We start from the raw sequence: 19,551 nt of genomic DNA, 5'->3' as shown, positions 1-19,551 counted from the left end.
TGGTACCAAAGGAAATTTTTAAATAAAATTAAATCTCACAGTGTGATCAATTTCAAATTCTCAGAATTTTTTGTCCTTTACGCACATATGGTAGTATTGCAAATAATAATAATAATAATAATAATCCTTGCATTTGATATAGCGCTTTTCACATCGGGAGGATGTCCCAAAGCGCTTCACAGAACACACTGTAAAGTGAATTGACTGTATATTTGTGGGCGAACGCGGCAGCCAATTGTGCACAGCAATGTCCCACAAACAGTCGTAGATTGAAAATGAACAATTTATTATTGTTTTTTGTTTTGGAGGGATTATTATTAGGCGTGTGGAGTAAGGAAACTTGCCCAAGGTTTCGCCCTGCCTGGAATTGAACTCAGGTCTCTCACTTGCAAAGCGAGTGCTCTAACCACTGAGCTACAGGACTCCACAAATGTAATTCACGCTGACAAGAGAAAAATCACTAACATAGTTATTTAAGGCACAACATACAGGCATGAATGGGTGGTTCACAGTTTTGCCTTGAAAGGCTTTAAATGGCCGAATCGCTATCGTGATTCACATTTTGCGTTGTGAAGGATTATAAATTGATAGCAAACTGTTTCTGTTGTGTTGCGTATATATTTGGAATGCTGCAAAATGACCTCCAACTTTTATATGTGTAATCAGATATGTTGTGTCTAATATGTTCAAGCTTTCAACATTTCCATCAGCGCACACTCTGGGGGCCCCAAGCCTTGGCTCTTGCCAACCTGCGCCTAACACTTTCCAGACTTAGGTAAACAGGAAGCATCCCTTCAGCAACAATCTATCTCTCAGATTTCCACGTGTAGGTGGGATGCATGGAAATCTCAGCTCGTTTGGATACTGTTAAGCATTGTGATGGGTATCCGCATGTGTCAGACACCTGGCTGACCCAAAAATAAATAATACAATTGCGTTGACCTTTCTGTAGTTTCATGTGGTTCAGCAAATGCTTCACAGTCTCAGGCTCATTCCGTAATTAATGCCACTTTTTTTAATGGAAGAGGCCAAACTAAATATACTTCCTTTTAAATGCAGACTGATCCCCACCCAAACAATCCTGCTAAAAAAAAACATTGTTCCATATTTGCTCAATGCCTGTACTTTTCCGTTCTATATAAGAGCGGGGGGTGAATTTAGGTATGCGATGTGGTGATTAACACAAGGCCAGAATTTTGTGGAGGGTTTTGTCTTCTACTTTGTGTCTGGTGAACTTAGTGACTTAGGACTTAGTGAAAAATAGAAACTTTTCCCTTTCCTCAGTGAGCACCAGCCTTTTTCATGTCCCTGCCCTATATGCCCTACCATCGGCATCCAGGTTCGGTTATTTTGCTACCCATTCTCCAGAATTCCATCCCGGAGTCTCTCCAACTTGTTCCCTCCCACCCCACTTTTAAGGCATGTTTAAAATGTACCTCTTTGCCCGCGCTTTTGGTTATCTTTCCCCTCACCATTTGCCCTCGGCTCCCAACCCTAGCTTGGGTGCACATCCAGCACTTTGAGATGTCCTCCGGATGTGAAAGGTGCCATATAAATTTAAATTGTATTTTCAAAAGAACTATTTTCATCAGTTCCGAATGCAAAAATACAAAATCAAAGAGGCTAGGATCACTTGGATGTAATATTCTGCTGCTAACCGTCTTATCGATTTTGCTGGTGGTTAGAAGATTTTACCACTTAAAGCAATGTCTGGTCTGAAATCAGTTAGTAACGGTGAAAAGGGAAATAGTGACAAGAGCGATTTCTGATTGATACCATTTACCACCTAGTTTGGGACTCCATCGCTTCAATTTAACTTGCTTTTGGAGCTGACTGTGTAACCAATAATTTTTCACTCAAGTTGTGTCACATAATTAAGCCAATTTATTCAGGAGTCATAAAATTAATTGAGTGCTTTTGTATAGTCGCAGGCCTGCTGCAGGAAAGCAGAACACAGCATACAGTTACCAGAACCATAAAGTGGAGTCCTGTAGCTCAGTGGTTAGAGCACTCGCTTTGCAAGCGAGAGACCTGAGTTCAATTCCAGGCAGGGCGAAACCTTGGGCAAGTTTCCTTACTCCACACGCCTAATAATAATCCCTCCAAAACCAAAAACAATAATTAAATTGGTCATTTTCAATCTATGACTGTTTGTGGGACATTGCTGTGCGCAATTGGCTGCCGCGTTCGCCCACAAATGTACAGTCAACTCACTTTACAGTATATTCTGTGAAGCGCTTTGGGACGTCCTCCCGACGTGAAAAGCGCTATATCAAATGCAAGGATTATTATTATTATTATTATTATTATTAAAGTATAAGTGGTTAAGGAGTGCTTTAAATTCATCCTGAAAGATCGCAGCTTGGGTTTTAAAACACGATTAATAAAGGGTTCGCATTTGAGCTCTGCAAAAGGCAACTTAGTCACGCTCTACAACTGGTCAGTGCAGGTGACAAAACATTAGCCACGGTATTCATTTCACAAAATCAGATGCAGATATCAAGAGCTGAGAAGTGCAATAGGCTGCTTCACCAGGTTCCTTCAATTTCGCAGCGGTTCCGTGAAATGACCTATCTCTCTGGTACAGATTCTTTACAGGAACAGCAGCCTTACCTTTGGAGCTTGTTGCACCATGTACAATTGAAGGTAATCTCCGTATTGATACAGGTGGCACAGCTCCTGTACTGGAGACAAGCTGGAAGTGACAAGTCGAAGGGTCAGAGAATTAGGGTAGAACAAACATGGGATTAAACACAATCCTACCACAAAATGCAATTATGATATTATTCCAGGGACCAATATAATTCTAAAATGTTTTGACAAAACTCGTTTCTGGCAAGAGACATGGGAGATAGTTTACAAAAACTCTTCCAAGTTTCAGATGCAATGAAACCACTTGGGAGCTGGAAAAAGCTCACACATCCATTTGATCACACAAGATCAGTCTTGATAAGGAAGGCTTTTCAGCCCATCTGATCTCATCCCTTCTACCCTACTTGTCCCCCACGTCATAGCATCAAGCTGATTTTAAAATGAATTATACGGACTAAAGAATGAGATCACTCCCTAATTTCAGTCCTCATTTAGTTCTCAGGAAACTGATTTGCAGCATCCTTTTGCAACAATTATAAGCTCCCAGTGTCTCTGCCTATAATTACCACAAGCAACAAAAATGCGTTCACTTGTGTCCATTTTTGTTTTTACTTAAGGATGGATTTTAATTCTGAATCCCGGCATCTGGGACTAAAGTTTAGCTTTGATTATTTTGTTTTATATTTTCATGGGTGACTACACTGCACTCCCTACATTCCACACTGATTTTTCTGATCGATGAGCTGATCTATTGTAGCCGACTGAGATCAGCCAACTCAGCATAGACCCAAGATCTAACCTTGGGAGTTTCCTGGTGTGTGGTGGCCCTACCCATTCATTGGGAGCAGGGACTCTGCCCACTCAGCTCCTGTTAACCCTGCAAGCTAAAGGATTTAATGGGTACAGTGGATTTAGCTGGGCAAGCAGTGGGAAGCTTGCCAGACAGAGCCCCAACCTTGACTCTTGCCATCCTGTGCTTAATATTCTCAAATTAGATAATCAGAATGCGTCCCTCTAGGAAAAGAGTGACATTCCATTCCATATACAGCAAAGTTTCCTTGTGTAGGTGGTATGCAAATGTGTTGGTGGAACTCTCAGTCTGGTTTGGATCCAGCTAAGCATGGTTATGGGTTCTCTCGTGTGTTAGAAACCCAGCTGACCCTTAATAAATTAGGATAGTCCCAGTTTGCGTGTTATCATTCCCATTGCTTTAATTTCACCGAGTCAAATCAGCTATTGCAGTTTTGTACATTCAAACTTCCACAAAATAAAGAATTAAAATCAAAAGAAACTAACATTGAATTGACAAACTGGTTACTTACTGGGAAGAGGGAACATTTCAAAAGCAGACATGTTAGTGACCTTTGACATCGACAGTTCAACCCGGTGGTATTCATAAATTGTTCTTCTCCGAACATCTGCAACAAAGCAGTCAAGAGTTTCAAAAGGTTTGAAATTCATTTTAAGTTAAATCCTGTAGTTATTTGTTGAAAACATCTGATTTGCTCTATTAACAATTATGGTTCCCAAAATCTATTGCTAATACAGTTGGACCCCATTACAAAGCAGTGTTTGGGTACACAGAATCAGAGTGTGCGATACAATGAGGCCCGTTATAAAATGGCTACTTCAGCTGTCACTTCCTGTGTGGAACACTGGAGGTGATGTGTACAATGATGTACCACAAAAAGTTTGAATGCCCAATATTATTGGAGCATTGTTGACCAAGACACTGGAAGAAACTCCCTCCTCTTTTTTAATAGTGCCATGGGATCTTTAACGTCCGATAGAACAGGCAGATGGTAACCTCAGTTTAATGTCCCAACTAAAAGATACCACCTCCAACAATGCAGCACACCCCCAATCCTGCATTAAGGTTTGATAAAGTATAGCATTTACGAACTATAATCTTGGTTTCCTTCCAATAAAGTCAGTTTTATTTTTTCATCATTTCTATCATTACCCTGTAGTTTTACAGAAAATATCTCGGATCCGAGCTACAAACTAGGACAAAGCAGACATTTAATCATCATTAAGAAAGTTCACTAATGTAATTGATATTTCTAAAGATATTCTGTTGAGCTGCTAAATGCTTCCTTCAGACGTCAACTATTCACCTGAAATGGATTTATTTGTAGCTGTTCAAACTGAGAATTGGTTCAATACCTATCAAAGCAATATCTGCATTTCTGTGTGATGCTTTAAAGTTGTTGATTTTGTGACTGTGCACGAGACTTGATTAATCCATCACTTAAATTGCACTTTTTTCTTGAATATGTTGCCTATCGATTTATCCCAGTAAGAACATGAACCACAAATGTCCACTTATTTCTTTGAGTACTGGCTTCAGAACATGTGCATGGTTTAAGTGAAGCTTTTAAAAGAATGTAGGAGTACAAAATGAGAATAAAGGCATTCAGCCCATTCCTTCCACATACCATGTTCACTTACAAAAGAACCTTACCCACTCCATTTACTAAGAGGCCACTCATCCCAACCAGTCCATATCGGTGCTTTTACTCCATACGAGTCTCCACCCATTCCTTACTCCTTCCCATAACCTTTTATTCCCCTCCCCCTCATGTAGAGGTCAAGCTTCCTTTTGAATGGATCTTCACTATCTGATTCAACCACCATTTCGTGCAGTTAGTTCCACAATCTCACTACCCTCTGCGTGAAGTAGCTCCTAATAAATTCTCTTATAGATCCCCCTTGTCGCTATAGTATATTTCTGTCTCTGGTTACAGACTCCCCAATCAATTATGCTCACCTTCTCAAACTATTTTTATAATTTTAAACACCTCCATTAAGTCCCCACTTAAACATTTCATCTCTAGCGAAAATAGGCGGAGCCTATCCAGTCTATTCTGATATCAGTGACCTGCCAGCCTTAGTGTTATCCTATGCTGCATTCCTTCCATCGGTGCTATATTGGTCTTTTAGTGTGGAGGCCAGAAATGGACAAAACACTCCAAAATGTAGCCTAAACAAGTTTCTGTACAAATTCAACATCACCTGTTCACTTTTCTACTCTATCCCTCTGGTTATAAATCCCCAAACCCCATGGGCTTTTTACATAGCTTACCTGTGTGGCTACTTTTAGAGATTTGTGAATCTGAATCCCCAAATGTGCAAAATTACATCAAGAACAACACTGAACATCTCTGTATTGTTACATCCTATGTTATTGATCCTCGACTGGTTGCTTTCTTTGTCACAAGAATTAATAGCTTTGCACTCATATATTGAAGTAAATTTTTTTATTATCTTTTACTTGAAGTACAATATTTTTCAAAGACAGCTCCATGTGTAATGTTACTTGAATACCATTAAAATACATGATGATAGAATCACCGGATCTAATCACTCTGGTGCTCAATTATCCACTTTCCAAATCGACATCAGAGTCAGAGGTATTTTTTTTGAAGTTGGGTTGCTTTGTTGCAAAGTGTGGGGGCTTTAGATTTTTCTGCTACTATTCTTTCAACTGACTGCCATTGAATCAATGATTAAAGTTGCCATTTTATATGGAGTGTAAAGAAAAGAGTAATTAAGGTACAACATTTCTAGGTGAACTAATTGTACATTTAACAGCAAACGACAATATAGCGCTCGCCTTCTGAGAAGAATTGGCTTTTCTCAATAAGCAGGATTGATTATTTGAGGCACAATTATTCGAGGGTTGCAGCCTCTGACAATGAAGCATGGCTCCATTCCTACTCACTGAGAATAGGCCAGCTTTACTGAGAACAAAGTCATGTCCATTTACCTCCTTCACTTTTGTGTGTGTGGCCATTATTGATGACATTCATGAAGAATAGCACAGCAGCACTTATAATTGCTGGTTAGTAACTAAGCTATTCTTCAAGGAGGTTCCTGCCAGAACATCATTAAGAATCATTACAACTAGTCACGCTATGTTTGTCCAATGGGGAGTATTGGTTCCATTGACAGAATGCACTGTATAGTGCTTGAGAGGTGCGGGGAATACATACACTCAGACAGAATGCATCCCGTTTCCATGGGAACTCTCAACCATGTGCTTCGAAGGTTCCCTGACAATTTTGCCAAGAAGCACCTTATTCATCAGTGTTGGTTTATTCCATTAACATAGCAACTAAGGAAAGCACAGGCCTGGAAATTACCAGTTGTGAGTCCATGGAGCCATCTCTCTTGGTTCATGGATTCCAAAGTGAATGAATTGTGGAATTCACTTCCTCAAAGGACTGTTAATGCAGAGTCAGTGGAAATGGTTAAGAGTGAAGTAGAAAAATACTTGGTTAGTAAAGATATCAGGAATATAAAGAAAAAGGTGGGCAAATAATACTAAGTTGCAGATCAGCTGTGGCCTAACAGGATGGTGGATCAGGCTCGATGGAGTCTGTGGAGTCCTGTAGCTCAGTGGTTAGAGCACTCGCTTTGCAAGTGAGAGACCTGAGTTCAATTCCAGGCAGGGCGAAACCTTGGGCAAGTTTCCTTACTCCACACGCCTAATAATAATCCCTCCAAAACAAAAAACAATAATAAATTGGTCATTTTCAATCTACGACTGTTTGCGGTACATTGCTGTGCGCAATTGGCTGCCGCGTTCGCCCACAAATATACAGTCAATTCACTTTACAGTGTTCTGTGAAGTGCTTTGGGACGTCCTCCCGACGTGAAAAGCGCTCTATCAAATGCAAGGATTATTATTATTATTATGGGCTGTATGACCTACTCCTGGTCCTATTCTACCTCTCATCATCCAATGCTACAGATAAAAAAATGATTATTAAGCCTGGCTAAACTAGTAGCACTCTTGGCTCTGAGTCAGAAGGTTGTGGGTTCAAGCCGCATATCAGGATTTGGAACTCTCACAGTCTATGTTGGCAAAGCATATGTTGGTAACGCTGCATTGTTGGAGGTGTTGTCCTTTGGATAAGACAAACCAAAGTCCTGTCTGCATATCAGATGGATGTTAAAAAAATCCCATGGTGCTTTTTGAAAAGAGAAGGGAGTTTCTCCTGGCATCCTGGCTAAGAATACCCACGATAAAATTAGTCATTCACTTCAAGCTGTTTGTGGGACATGCCTAAATTGTGCACAAATTGGCTGCTGCATTCATCTACAAAATATACAGCCACTGGACTTTACAGTGAATCACTTTGAGCTTTCCAGTCAATATGAACGCAGCATCAGCAAAGAGTGGCAAAGTAAACACTAATCCTTGCATTTGATCTTGCACTTTTCATTTTTCTTTTGGTTAGCCATGTGTATGTTCATGTCTATTTTGGTTTGGAAGCACCTTGGGTTGTCCTCCTGGCGCTATATAAATGGAATTTGTTGTTGTTGTTGGATATTCTGAGCAAGGGTCAGATACCCATCTGACCAAAACAAAAAGGTGCCATACCAAATGCAAAGATTATTATTTACCTTGCCATTGCTTTCCAAATGCTGCATTGCTACCATGGAACTGTTTCAAGCAGAAGTGGTTCTGTGATCCTCTGGGTTCTCGGTGCTACACTGTTATACTGCCAGACACATTCCACAATGGGAGAACACTCAAACTGCACATCCTGCGAGTGCAGACACGCAGTTGTATGAAAGTCGAATTTGCCTAACTTTCTTAATGTGATGTTTGGAGAAGTGCACGCACACCCCTGTGATCTCTCTGTCAGGATGGGTCGCTACCTCTCAAACCACTGAAGCAAAGACATCTTCCATTATAGCCTTCTAATCTCTGGCACTTAGTGAAAATGATGCTTTCACTAATCGCCTCCCTGTTCATGCCATTTTTCGGACTTCCAAACAGGAAATATTTCATTGCCATCTCTGTCTTGTGCCCAAAGATACAACAACTTGCATTGATACAGTGCCATTTCACATAGGATAATGATTTAGGAGTGCTATTATCCTACAGGAAGTCTTGCTTGTTATATTTATGTCCCTGGTCTGCTAAATTTAAAACTCTTCCAATGGTTATGTTCGATGGTTGGTTATCACTGTCAAGTGTCTAACTGGGTTTCCAGACCTGAAATTTTTCAGGTTTGATCCCCAGTCTGTGCTGAGTTAGCTGATCTTAGACAGTCAGGTGTTACAATTAGCCTTATTACTCCTGAACTAAGGAGGGAAAAGAATTCAGTCAGAATTCCCATTCCAGCTATTGAGCAGAATCATACCTCAACGTGAATCAGCTCATGACTTTAGGAGAGAAGAACAAGATGTATTCTTAATAAAGTATAGATATTTAGTTCAACATGTAATTGATTGACAATATAATATTTTAAATTAGTAAATATTTAGTGTTTGGGTGATGTTTTGAAACAAACAATAATATTAAATAGCTTTTAATCACAGGATAACTAGAATCCTACCTAAGTAGCTTTGCAATGGTATAAGCATTCAGCTTAATGGCACTGAATAGTGTGCTACACTGCAATAAAAGTAATGAGAAATACAGTCCAGATACAGTGAATAAAATAAAAGTGTCTTCTTCTAATGAATTTTTAGTCATTAGCTAGTAAGATGAATATTAGAATGGTGGTAAACTGTAATATCAATTTCCAATAATTCATAGATTATTTAACTCAGTTAATGTGTCCCTGTGAGTAGAATATAAAACATGAAAGAGTAAATTTAAATCCAGCCTTTTAAGTTTGATACATGTTATAGTAAGAATATTCACATTTAATATAGAGACTATAATTTTGAAACGTGTCAAAGCATTTCACAAGTAATTGGGATGGGATTTTGAACATCCACCTCCTGAACAGGCAGGCAGGACCTCACTTGGTTTAACATCTCATCTGAAGGACGGCATCCACTGGAGTACCAACATAGACTGTGTGAGGTCAAAGTACCAACTTGGAGCTTGAACCCACAACCGCCTGACTCCCAGGTGAGAATACTACCAACTTATACCAGGCTGACACCTAACAAAATAATAGTAATCCCTTACAGTTAATATAGTGCCTATAACACCATTGGAATTCCTGGCAAGTATAGCCACTGTGGGTCTGAAATCTCTTAGTGTGTCTCAAAATTTAACACTGTGCAGGACTGTGGCTTAATTTGAAAGCTGGTTTGCCCCGGTTGTTAAAAATAATTGGTTTCCAATTTAAAACTTCATTTAAGAATTGTCCATAATTTGGTGAGATCTTACGAAAGTCTTACAAGCTAAGAATTGGTGGAATTTCAGGCTTTGTGTGTTTGCTTGGCAAAGTTTTGAACCTGATGTGGGTTTACAATCACTACTTTGAGGGAAATAAGTTCATTTTGGAGCCTTAGAACTAATCGTTTTCCCAATACAAATTAAGTCAGGCAATTTGCCTTTTGCAGCTGTGTAGTTTATAATTTAAATGGGCATAAGAACAGATTATAGCCAATCATTGTTAAGAGTTCAGCTTCCACACTGACAGACCCTTAAAACCGATTAAATTTCCAGGAAAACGATCAACTGCTCCTCTGCCTCTGGTGACACCATAGGATAAAACATGCATAAAACAAAGCTGCATTGTAAATTATATTTATAGCAATCAGTCAGAGCAGGATTGCTCTGAGGGAACATTCAGTGCAATAACTTCCAGAAAAATCAATGCCAGAGTTGACTGAACAAAGAAATAACAACATATCGATAGAAATTATTAGGTGTATTACCAGCAGACAAAAGCCAGGCAATTGAGATTCTCTCAGCATTTCAATGAACCTACAAATAAAATGAGGCAACTAGTCTTTCACTTCAGTTTGGCAGTAATTGACTAGAGCCATGGTTGATTTAACATCTCTAAAAAGAAACCACGAAGAGAACACACATACTTAAGGAACAGCCGACACTTGGAGTTCCTTGGGCCAAAGTTATTTAATAGTTCAGCCAAACCCCAATCTACTTGCTGATGCTGCCAGCCTCCTTGCCTGTGTCTGGGAAGTTCACAGCCTTCTTTAAATTACTTGTCTATCACCATTATGCTCTAAAATCTTCTGTCATGAATCAGCACTATGCTTGAGTATTTTCGCAAGTGGGTCAGCTGATTTCACTTACATCTCATGACTGACCAGTGTGCTCTATGTGAGCTTCAGTGTGAAATGAATCCTGTTGCCAATGGAAGCCTTTTTTGTTTAAAAACCTGGCACAAAATGTTCCTACACTACATGATTTGTAAAGCAGAACCAAAATATTATTTCTAATGACCAGAATCCCACTGTTTGCACTTAGTTTACAAATGATAAATAACTGAGGAAACTCGGGAGGTATGGGGCGACAGCTACTGGAAGGTGTTACCCGAGTCCAGGTTCACGAACACACGTTTGTAAATCGAATCCACCTTGATTGGCTTGCAGAGAGTAAGCAGTTGCTGCTCATGCTCTACACTGCCAAATTGTGGAACCATCGCTCAATGGGAAGGGATGTGTGACTGGGCGGCAATGCTCTCATGTATTTCATGCTGAGCTCTGTGGCTCATCAGGTAGCTCACCTGGTACCCACCACCCACCTCGTGAGGGCTTAAACCTAGGCTTGCCGGATGTCAAGTGAACAGCTGGGGAGGGGGCAGGCAAGTAGGGTTCTACTTGGAGCTGAACTTGCTCCGAGGTGACATGTTTGGCAATGGAATGTCAGAATCAATCCAGCCCTATGTGGTGGGCTGAGTAGTCCAGTTCCTGAGCCAGGCAGGACCACAGTACTCCAGGGCATTGCTGATAACAGCACAACCAGCCTGGGCTCATAAGCAGACCAGTTACTGGGGCATGGACTCAATAAGTATCTTGGCAATTTCCATGTTTTGGTGGGATGCCTAGAAGAACTCTGTCTGTTTGAATACTTGTAAGCATGCTGATGGGCACTTGGCTGATGAAAAAAAGATAATTCTGCAGCTAGTTTGATTTGAGGTAAATCTCTCCACTGAAATACATTGATATCTAGCTCCTAGCTCAGGTCATCCACTGACTGTCCTGTCCTGAGTTCCAACCCTTGACTGAATGATTCATGTCACGTACTGGGAATCTGTTGGATCCGGTGGACGACCACAAATGCATCGGAGAGTCCCACTTTGACAGGATGATTGGCTGAGCTTATCTGCATCACGGAAACAGGAATCTGAAGGGCAGAAAAATAAATGCGTGTCATGTGTTTCAAACTGAATCTCTATAATTATTCAACATGGATTTTTTATATAATTTGGGTCCGCTATTTATATGCGCTAGGCAGTTACACTGGAATAAAACAGTACTTTCTGTGCACTGTTTAAAGAATGTAAAACACTCCAAACCATAATTTTTCAATTATGAAAACAGTGGAGTACCAACACCCTGGCTGTATGTAAACGAATTACAATTCTCAATGGTAACATATCCATAAATCAAAGCTGGTTTCAGAATCCACCTTGGGTAGCTCCCATTTATCACTCTGTGATTGATTCTTCAATTCGAACAAAAATCTCTTTATAAATAAATAAATATTTACTATAAATAAATGGGCTGAAGTCATGTTGATAAAAATGCTGTCATAAATAGTGAATGCCTGAAATATATTTGCCGTTTCAATGCAAAACACAAATGATGATTGGATCATTTTGCTGCATTCTTATTGTTGACAGTCGATTATAAATAACATTTTTTCTTGACATGTTAGGCAGGTCAGAGTGGTACAGATAAGCAAAGAGAAGAATGTCTCAGATAGCACTGAAGATTGTTTGAAGATTGTTTGCTAACCTTTTAATTTACAAATAACCAGGCTTTCTTTGCTGCAAATACAAATGTTATTGATGGGATATAATTGTTTTGACAAAATTCTCTTTGCTCCTTTTGAAATAGAAGGGGTATGGGAAGGAATAAGGAGTGAGTGGAGGCTTGTGTAGGGTATAAACACTAGTAATGGGCTGGTTTGGCCAAATGCCCCATTTCTGTGCCATTCAGTCTATGTAAGCCTATGCAGATCTGTAAAACTTGTGAAGAAATGATTTGGCTTTTGGAGGTAACTGAATAATGCACAAAAATGGACAACCAAATTCAACATATAACTTGTCTTAATATTGTAGATGTACAGTACAGATTAATAAGCAACGCCTGAAATTGTCAAACGATATGCAGGCCCATGCAATTCTTGGTGCAGAGTTACATGTTGCAATATACCAAAGCACTATATGTCATTTTATGGACATTTATTGTTAGAGTGTAAGAATGGTTGTTTTGGGTCTTAAATCATTGGAATTCAATTCTACTATGTGTGTGAGAGGGGGGTTGGGGGGAGGAGAGAAGGGGTAAGAGGGAAGAATTCAACTGTGCTACTTGCTGTACAGTGAGTGGTGCTCAAGTGACAGAGCTCAACCTTACGTTTTGCACATTGTTTTACCCTCGCCTCATCTTTTACAAATCCCAATGTTTCTTTGAATTTTATTTTCAATTTGCTGACAGAACTATGGTATAAATTGGGCATTAAAGAGAGTACAGCATCTTGAGTAACTGAAAAAGCATATTGGGTGTCATTAATTCCATGTTATAATAATAATCCTTGCATTTGATTATAGCCCCTTATCACGTCTTCGAGACATCTCAAAGCACTTCACAGAACATACTGTCAAGTGAATTGACTTTTTGTTTTGTGGGCAAAACACGGCAGCCAATTGCGCACACCAGTGTCCCACAAACAGTCGTGGATTGAGTGAGCAAACATTTTTTTTTAACACAGAACATATTTATTCCATAAACTTCAGAGAGGGACAGGAAAGATAGATGATTTAAATAAATAATTAAATGAATGTTTACAGTGATGCAGCACTCACCTCTTTGTAACTAAAGACAATTCGGCCATCACTGTGGAGGATGGCCTGGAAGGTGAAGCTTCCCAAATCGTAAGTGTCTTGTAGGTGAACATTGTCCCACTGCACGACCAGAGTTGTACCTACACAGCCACGGAAATGCCCAACATTAGAAACAAGTAAAGCACAAGTAGGATCACAGCCTTGTGAAGTGATATCTCAGAGAGAACCCAATAATATAATAATAATAATCCTTGCATTTGATATAGCGCTTTTCACGTCGGGAGGACGTCCCAAAGCGCTTCACAGAACACACTGTAAAGTGAATTGACTGTATATTTGTGGGCGAACGCGGCAGCCAATTACGCACAGCAATGTCCCACAAACAGTCGTAGATTGAAAATGACCAATTTATTATTGTTTTTGGTTTTGGAGGGATTATTATTAGGCGTGTGGAGTAAGGAAACTTGCCCAAGGTTTCGCCCTCTGCCTGGAATTGAACTCAGGTCTCTCGCTTGCAAAGCGAGTGCTCTAACCACTGAGCTACAGGACTCCACGACAGGTTAAGATGCTGAATGGGATTGAAAAAGTAAACTAAAAACAATTTGTTCAGATGTGCAACTTGCACATCTTACCGCACCCTTCATGGAGGCTAACATCCCAGAGCTCAACAACAAGATGACAACAGGGCAGAAGCTTACACAATGTGTTACTGAGAGCTTGACCGCAAAGCTATCTATCAGAAATTTACAGCACAGGAGGTCATTTGACCCATCAATTCTGCACCCACTCTCACCCATGTGGGAGGATTAGTCGGTGCTATTAAAGAGCTGATCATGAAGAGACAATTTCATAATTTTGTGCTTGATCAACTAAGGTGTGAAATTTCATCTCTTCTTAGGCTGTAAGTCTTCAATTTAAGATCATGCAGAATTATGGAAGATTCTTCAATACATTCTTAATTTGTAAGCTGGTTTTCTGCAGTTCTTTAAAAGTACCAGTTTCCAAATCCTGACTGATTTTCAGAATTTTCCACAATTCTGCGGGAGCTCAACCTTTAAGACTAAATAATTTTACACGTGAAGATCACATGGAATTTCGGTTCTCATATTTAGAAACAACCCCAATCAACACAATACTGGATGGAGGATGAACTGGCTGTTTTGCTACATTAAAATGTTCAATAAAAATGTTGCTTACCATTGTCAAAGTATCTGACTGTGGAATTCCTGGACACGCTGGGATCAAAGTTAGCCATCAGTGGCGCTATGTACTGGGTGGCAGTTAGCATACGGTGAACAACTTCACCCGTGTATATGAAACCTGCAAGATGATAATAACAATAAATAATAACAATAATCCTTGCATTAGATATAGACACTTTGGGAAGACATCTCAAAGTGCTTCACAGGCCAAGACAGAAGATGCCATGAAAGTAGGCCTATTTGCTTAAAAACAACAAATTCTATAAATTCAAACTTTAAAATCCAATCGTAACAAGTCAATAGCTCAACAAATCTGTCAATTGTTACAGAAACAAAATGTAGACATTGTCCAGAAAACAATTCACGAACATTTTTATACAATGGCAAATGGACATAAGAATATACCTTAAAGTATGTAATATCTATTTAACATCCACATCTGCTATGAAACAAGTACAAGTGCAAAATATACAATACTTATACTAAGGAGCTGTTTCTAATAAATATTAAATACTTTCTCTTTTGCTCTTGTTAATTTTTTAAATTATAAAGTACCAAGCCCTTTCTCTAGTGAGATTCCTTCCTTGCTGCAGTTTGATATACTATGATTTGCAACAAAATTTCTGATAAGGGATTCAATTGGGGATTCATTCAAGAAACCAGAGGAATCATGCTCTGTTAATACCATGGTTAATAATAATCACAATAAAATACTAATCCTTACATTTGACATAGTGCTTTTCACGACAGAAGAATGTCTCAAAGCGCTTCACAGGATATACTGTAAAGGGTAGTGACTGTTTTTGTTGGCGGACACGCCAGTCAGTGTTATGCAAAACTTCACTATTAATGGGAAAGAATCCATTAATTATACACATGCAACTGGCTGTCCTCTTCATGAAGGCAACAACCACAAAAATATGGCTGACTACCAGGTCAATAAGTCACTGCTGACATCACATCTTGGCGTTGAGGTGCACAGCGGGCACAGGAAGCAAGCAGTTGCCTGCGTACATTCCCAGTGAAACTGGCTACTGTAGCTCCATTGTAACGTGGGTTGGCATTTTTTGAACCCAAACCACTGAGTTATAATAGAGCTCTACTGAATACGACTGGCAACAAACAGCCTTGTGGGAACTCTGCTCCAAATGCACATGTTTTTTGGAGTGAAGTTCCCTTATTAAAGAATCCTATTTGAATTAGATGTCAGATTTCTCCATCGCTTCCCGTTATCCTGACAATTTCTCCAGCTTCCTGCATAAGGATCGATCAGACAACGTTCTTACATCTTGACCTATTTATTATTCAGTAGATTCAATCAGTATTCACCTGAAAATTCCTTTATCTTTCTTTATTAGCCTGAAGCTCTTTAGAAGAGATGCCTGTTTGGGATATAGTTCTAACCAACCCCCGTGAGAAAGCTGACGAACAGATTCTGTGACAAGCAGAATAAAGTGATATTGCTGGCAAGACTACAATGTGCAGGTCATTCATAACAGTTTATCTGAGCAGTAAGAGACAATTTAATCCCTGGTTCAAACCATTGGTGGCCATATATTCTTCGAAACTGCAGGGCGTAGTGACTGTTTTCAATTCTCATTTCACACAGTATTACTTCAGGAAGGGTACTTACTAAATATTAATCTGCTGGAAGCCTTTTGCTTTATAAATTGTCTCAAATGTCACAGTGGGCTATTGCTTTGAAAGTCATTTTATACCCAAAGCTGGATGGGTTAATTAACAACTAGAATAGTTTGTCAGGAAGGTGGTTGAGGCCAGGAGGCTAAGCTCATTTAAAAACAGGTTGATACTGTGATGTGAGGATGGTGGGGGAGGGGAAGGCAGTGTTCTGCAAAAAATGAGATCAAATACGGGAAAGGACCTTCTTCTGAATTTTTATAGGTCGAGTTGTTAAGATTTCTCTGACCTTAAACCTTTTCCTATAATAGAGATGAATCTGTGCTCTACCAAAAAAAAGGAAAATACATTTTCGAGAAAATTATTTTCAATTTATTTGACTCTCTTGATTTAATATTGTTACAGTATCCAGAATATTTTAACCAAATATTAATGTTAAACACAATACACCAAGGTTTGAAATACATTGTTCGGATTAAAATATCATAATTAACTGCCTGAAACAGGGAGCACGGAAATCTTCTATTACATGAAGGAAATGGAATTATTTGTGCATGGTACATTAAATGATCAATGTTTTATGCATTTGATCGTGCTCTGGGGTTGCTGTGCTGTATTCTAGTCTATTATTCTGTGTAATTTTAACAATCTTTCATATCTCAGCACATAATGTCAGTTTTGAACCTGGTTATAACAAAGTATGAACGCATTGATCACTGTTCTCAGGTCCTGATGCTGAATTAACTGGAACTATTTGCCTTATGCTACAAATTCCCAGTTGGTCACTTGCATTCCTCACTGTTAAATTGAGGCTACACTGGGTGACTGAAGCAGGAATCTGTAGGCCATGCTCATCATTCAGACATTCAGATTTCAGTCTAACAAAATATTCCACACGATTCCATGGAAACCCTGGAATCAGAGAAGGCAGCAAAGGTCCTACAAATAAAGTTTGATAGGGTATCCACATAAGTGGCAAATGAAGTTTAATACAGGTAAATGCAAGCTACCACATATAGGATCCAAGAATACAAAACAAAAGTATTCAAGGGATGGGATTGAAGTTGCCAAAGAGAAAATTCAAAGACATCTAGCGGGTGTTAGTTGACGTGTGGCTCACTATGTCAAATCATAGGATTATAATTGTAAAGGGCAATTTCAGTGCAGATGCCAGGAAGGATTTCTTTACGCAGAGACTAATCAATAACTGGAAAAAGTTGCTAAGTAAGGTGGAGCCCAGAGCACTTGACTCATTTAAAAAGCTGGTTATGCAGTGATGGGGGATGGTAGACTGGGTGTTCTGGAGGGTTGAGATCGGATGGACCGAATGGCCTTCTTCATCCCAATCAATCTTGTGATCTCACCTCCCACCTTCTAGTCACCTCACATCACCAGTCACTTCACCCGCTTCATCTGTATTCTCCGTTCATCTCTTCACTTATGCAGACACTACTCTGCACCTGTAGAGTAACTCCAACTCTTCACATCTGCAGTCACCTCACATCAATGTAATTCAAACCAAAGACAAACAAAAACAATTCAAATCTTTATTAAAAAAAATATTAAATTATTAATTAATAGTGGACAACTTCCTATATTTTTCTTCAAGGCTGAGGATATACAGGCAGTGTATTCAAACACAGTTTCAGCTATTGCCTTGGTTTGATTTTTACATCCCTTCCACATTAAAATGAATGCAGTCCAGCTTCAATCAGCTGCAGAACTCTTTGTTTCCACAGATATAAACATCCTCAATGAAGTTTTATCTTACCAGATTCCATCAATCAGAATGGAGGTAACTCTCCTCTGTAGTTCACCTTGACCTTGCATTATGCTACACATACATACTCAATATTAGAAAGGTAAAGCCTTTTCTGCTCTGGGATTTAGTCATTCTCTAATTAATGGTATCAGGCAAAAACTGTAAAAATATTAATGTGCTGACAGATATTCCTCATCTTGAGTTTTATAGGCAATCACTAATGAGGTCACATATGTTGAATTGAATAGATGAAAGTATATTCCTCTTGATTTAGCAGAACAGTACGATACCATACAATAGGATTCACAACAAGGAGATCTTGGATTAAATCTGACCAGTAACTGAGCCTCTTTTAAAGGGACAAGTTGACAAGTCTCTGGCTGGGAGTGAGAATAAAATGACTCAATACTTTGACCCTTCCTATTCATGGTCTTTCCTCCTAAGACATTCATCAAATACAAAGATTTACAAAGAATATACAGCACGGAAACAGGCCACTTGGCTCAACCAATCCATGCCGGCGTTGAAATTTCACACAAGTCTCAACCCATTCCTTTACTCCCTCCCTCCCTCCCTCCCTCCTGTGGAGTCCTGCAGCTTAGTGGTTAAAGCACTCGCCTCGCAAGCGAGAGGAACTGGGTTTGATTCCTGGCATTGTGAAACACTGGGCAAGTTTCCTTACTCCACAAGCTACTGTTTACCTAGCAGTAAGTAGGAACCTGGTTGTTAGTTGTTTGGCGGATCGCTTTTCCGTGGGTAATAAACCCTTCAAAATAATTAATAAAAAAAATTTGATCACTTAATCCATGACTGTTTATGGGACACTGCTGTGCGCAATTGGATGCTGCGTTTCGCCTACAAAATACAGTCAATTCACTTTGCAGTATATTCTGTGAAGGGCTTTAAGACATCTCAAAGACATGATAAGGCACTATATCTATATCAAATGCAAGGATTATTATTATATACCCTTCTATTCCACTCTCCCTCATGTGAAGATCTATAAATGCATGTATATTATCTGATTCTACCACCACTTCAAACACAATCTCCACAATCTCACTGCCCTCAGCGTGAAGTAGCTCCACCTAAATTTTCTTTTTGATCCCCTAGTTACTATCTTATGTTTGTGTGCCCTGGGTGTGGACTCCCCAACCTGTGGAAACAACCTATTTATCTTAACCTTATCAACCCTTTTATAATTTATATACTTCTATTGGGTTCCTCCTTAAACATCTCTTCTCTAATGAACAAAGGCCTAACCTATCCCGTCTATGCTGATAGCAGTAATCTGCCAAACCTGGTATTATCCTTGTAAGCCTTCACTGTACTATTTGCATCGCTGATATATCCTTTATATTAGCAGCATAGCAAAACTGTACACAATACTCCAAATATGGTTAAGTGAGATTTTGTACAAATTCAACATCATCTCCTCACTTTTATATTCTATCCCTCTGGATACAACCCCAGGATCTCATTAGCCTTTTTTGTAATAGCCTCTGTGGACATTTCCATAGTGTGGGCTGTTCTGGTTGGAAACTATACAGAAATATGAAGAAATGTGTGGAACAGAATACTCTATAGGGTCTCATTATTCCACATCCATATCACAATGGGGTCT

General features: G+C 39.3%; 1 protein-coding gene across 1 annotated transcript in view; it reads right to left on the bottom strand.

Moving 5' to 3' along the window:
- Positions 1-19,551, bottom strand: part of plxdc2b (plexin domain containing 2b) — a 201,869-nt gene that overhangs the window by 19,943 nt on the left and 162,375 nt on the right. Inside the window, exons 5-9 of the mRNA XM_042346004.1 lie at positions 14,523-14,645; positions 13,347-13,465; positions 11,563-11,662; positions 3,915-4,010; positions 2,614-2,695 (exon numbers count right to left, since the gene is read on the bottom strand). Of these exons, the coding sequence (XP_042201938.1) occupies positions 2,614-2,695; positions 3,915-4,010; positions 11,563-11,662; positions 13,347-13,465; positions 14,523-14,645 (520 nt within the window). The remainder of the gene's footprint in view (positions 1-2,613; positions 2,696-3,914; positions 4,011-11,562; positions 11,663-13,346; positions 13,466-14,522; positions 14,646-19,551) is intronic.

This window comes from Callorhinchus milii, unplaced genomic scaffold (assembly GCF_018977255.1).
Source record: "Callorhinchus milii isolate IMCB2004 unplaced genomic scaffold, IMCB_Cmil_1.0 Scaffold2, whole genome shotgun sequence".
Lineage (NCBI taxonomy): Eukaryota > Metazoa > Chordata > Chondrichthyes > Chimaeriformes > Callorhinchidae > Callorhinchus > Callorhinchus milii.
Note: the sequence above shows the minus strand (reverse complement) of the source record. Positions and strands in the feature narration are given on the sequence as shown.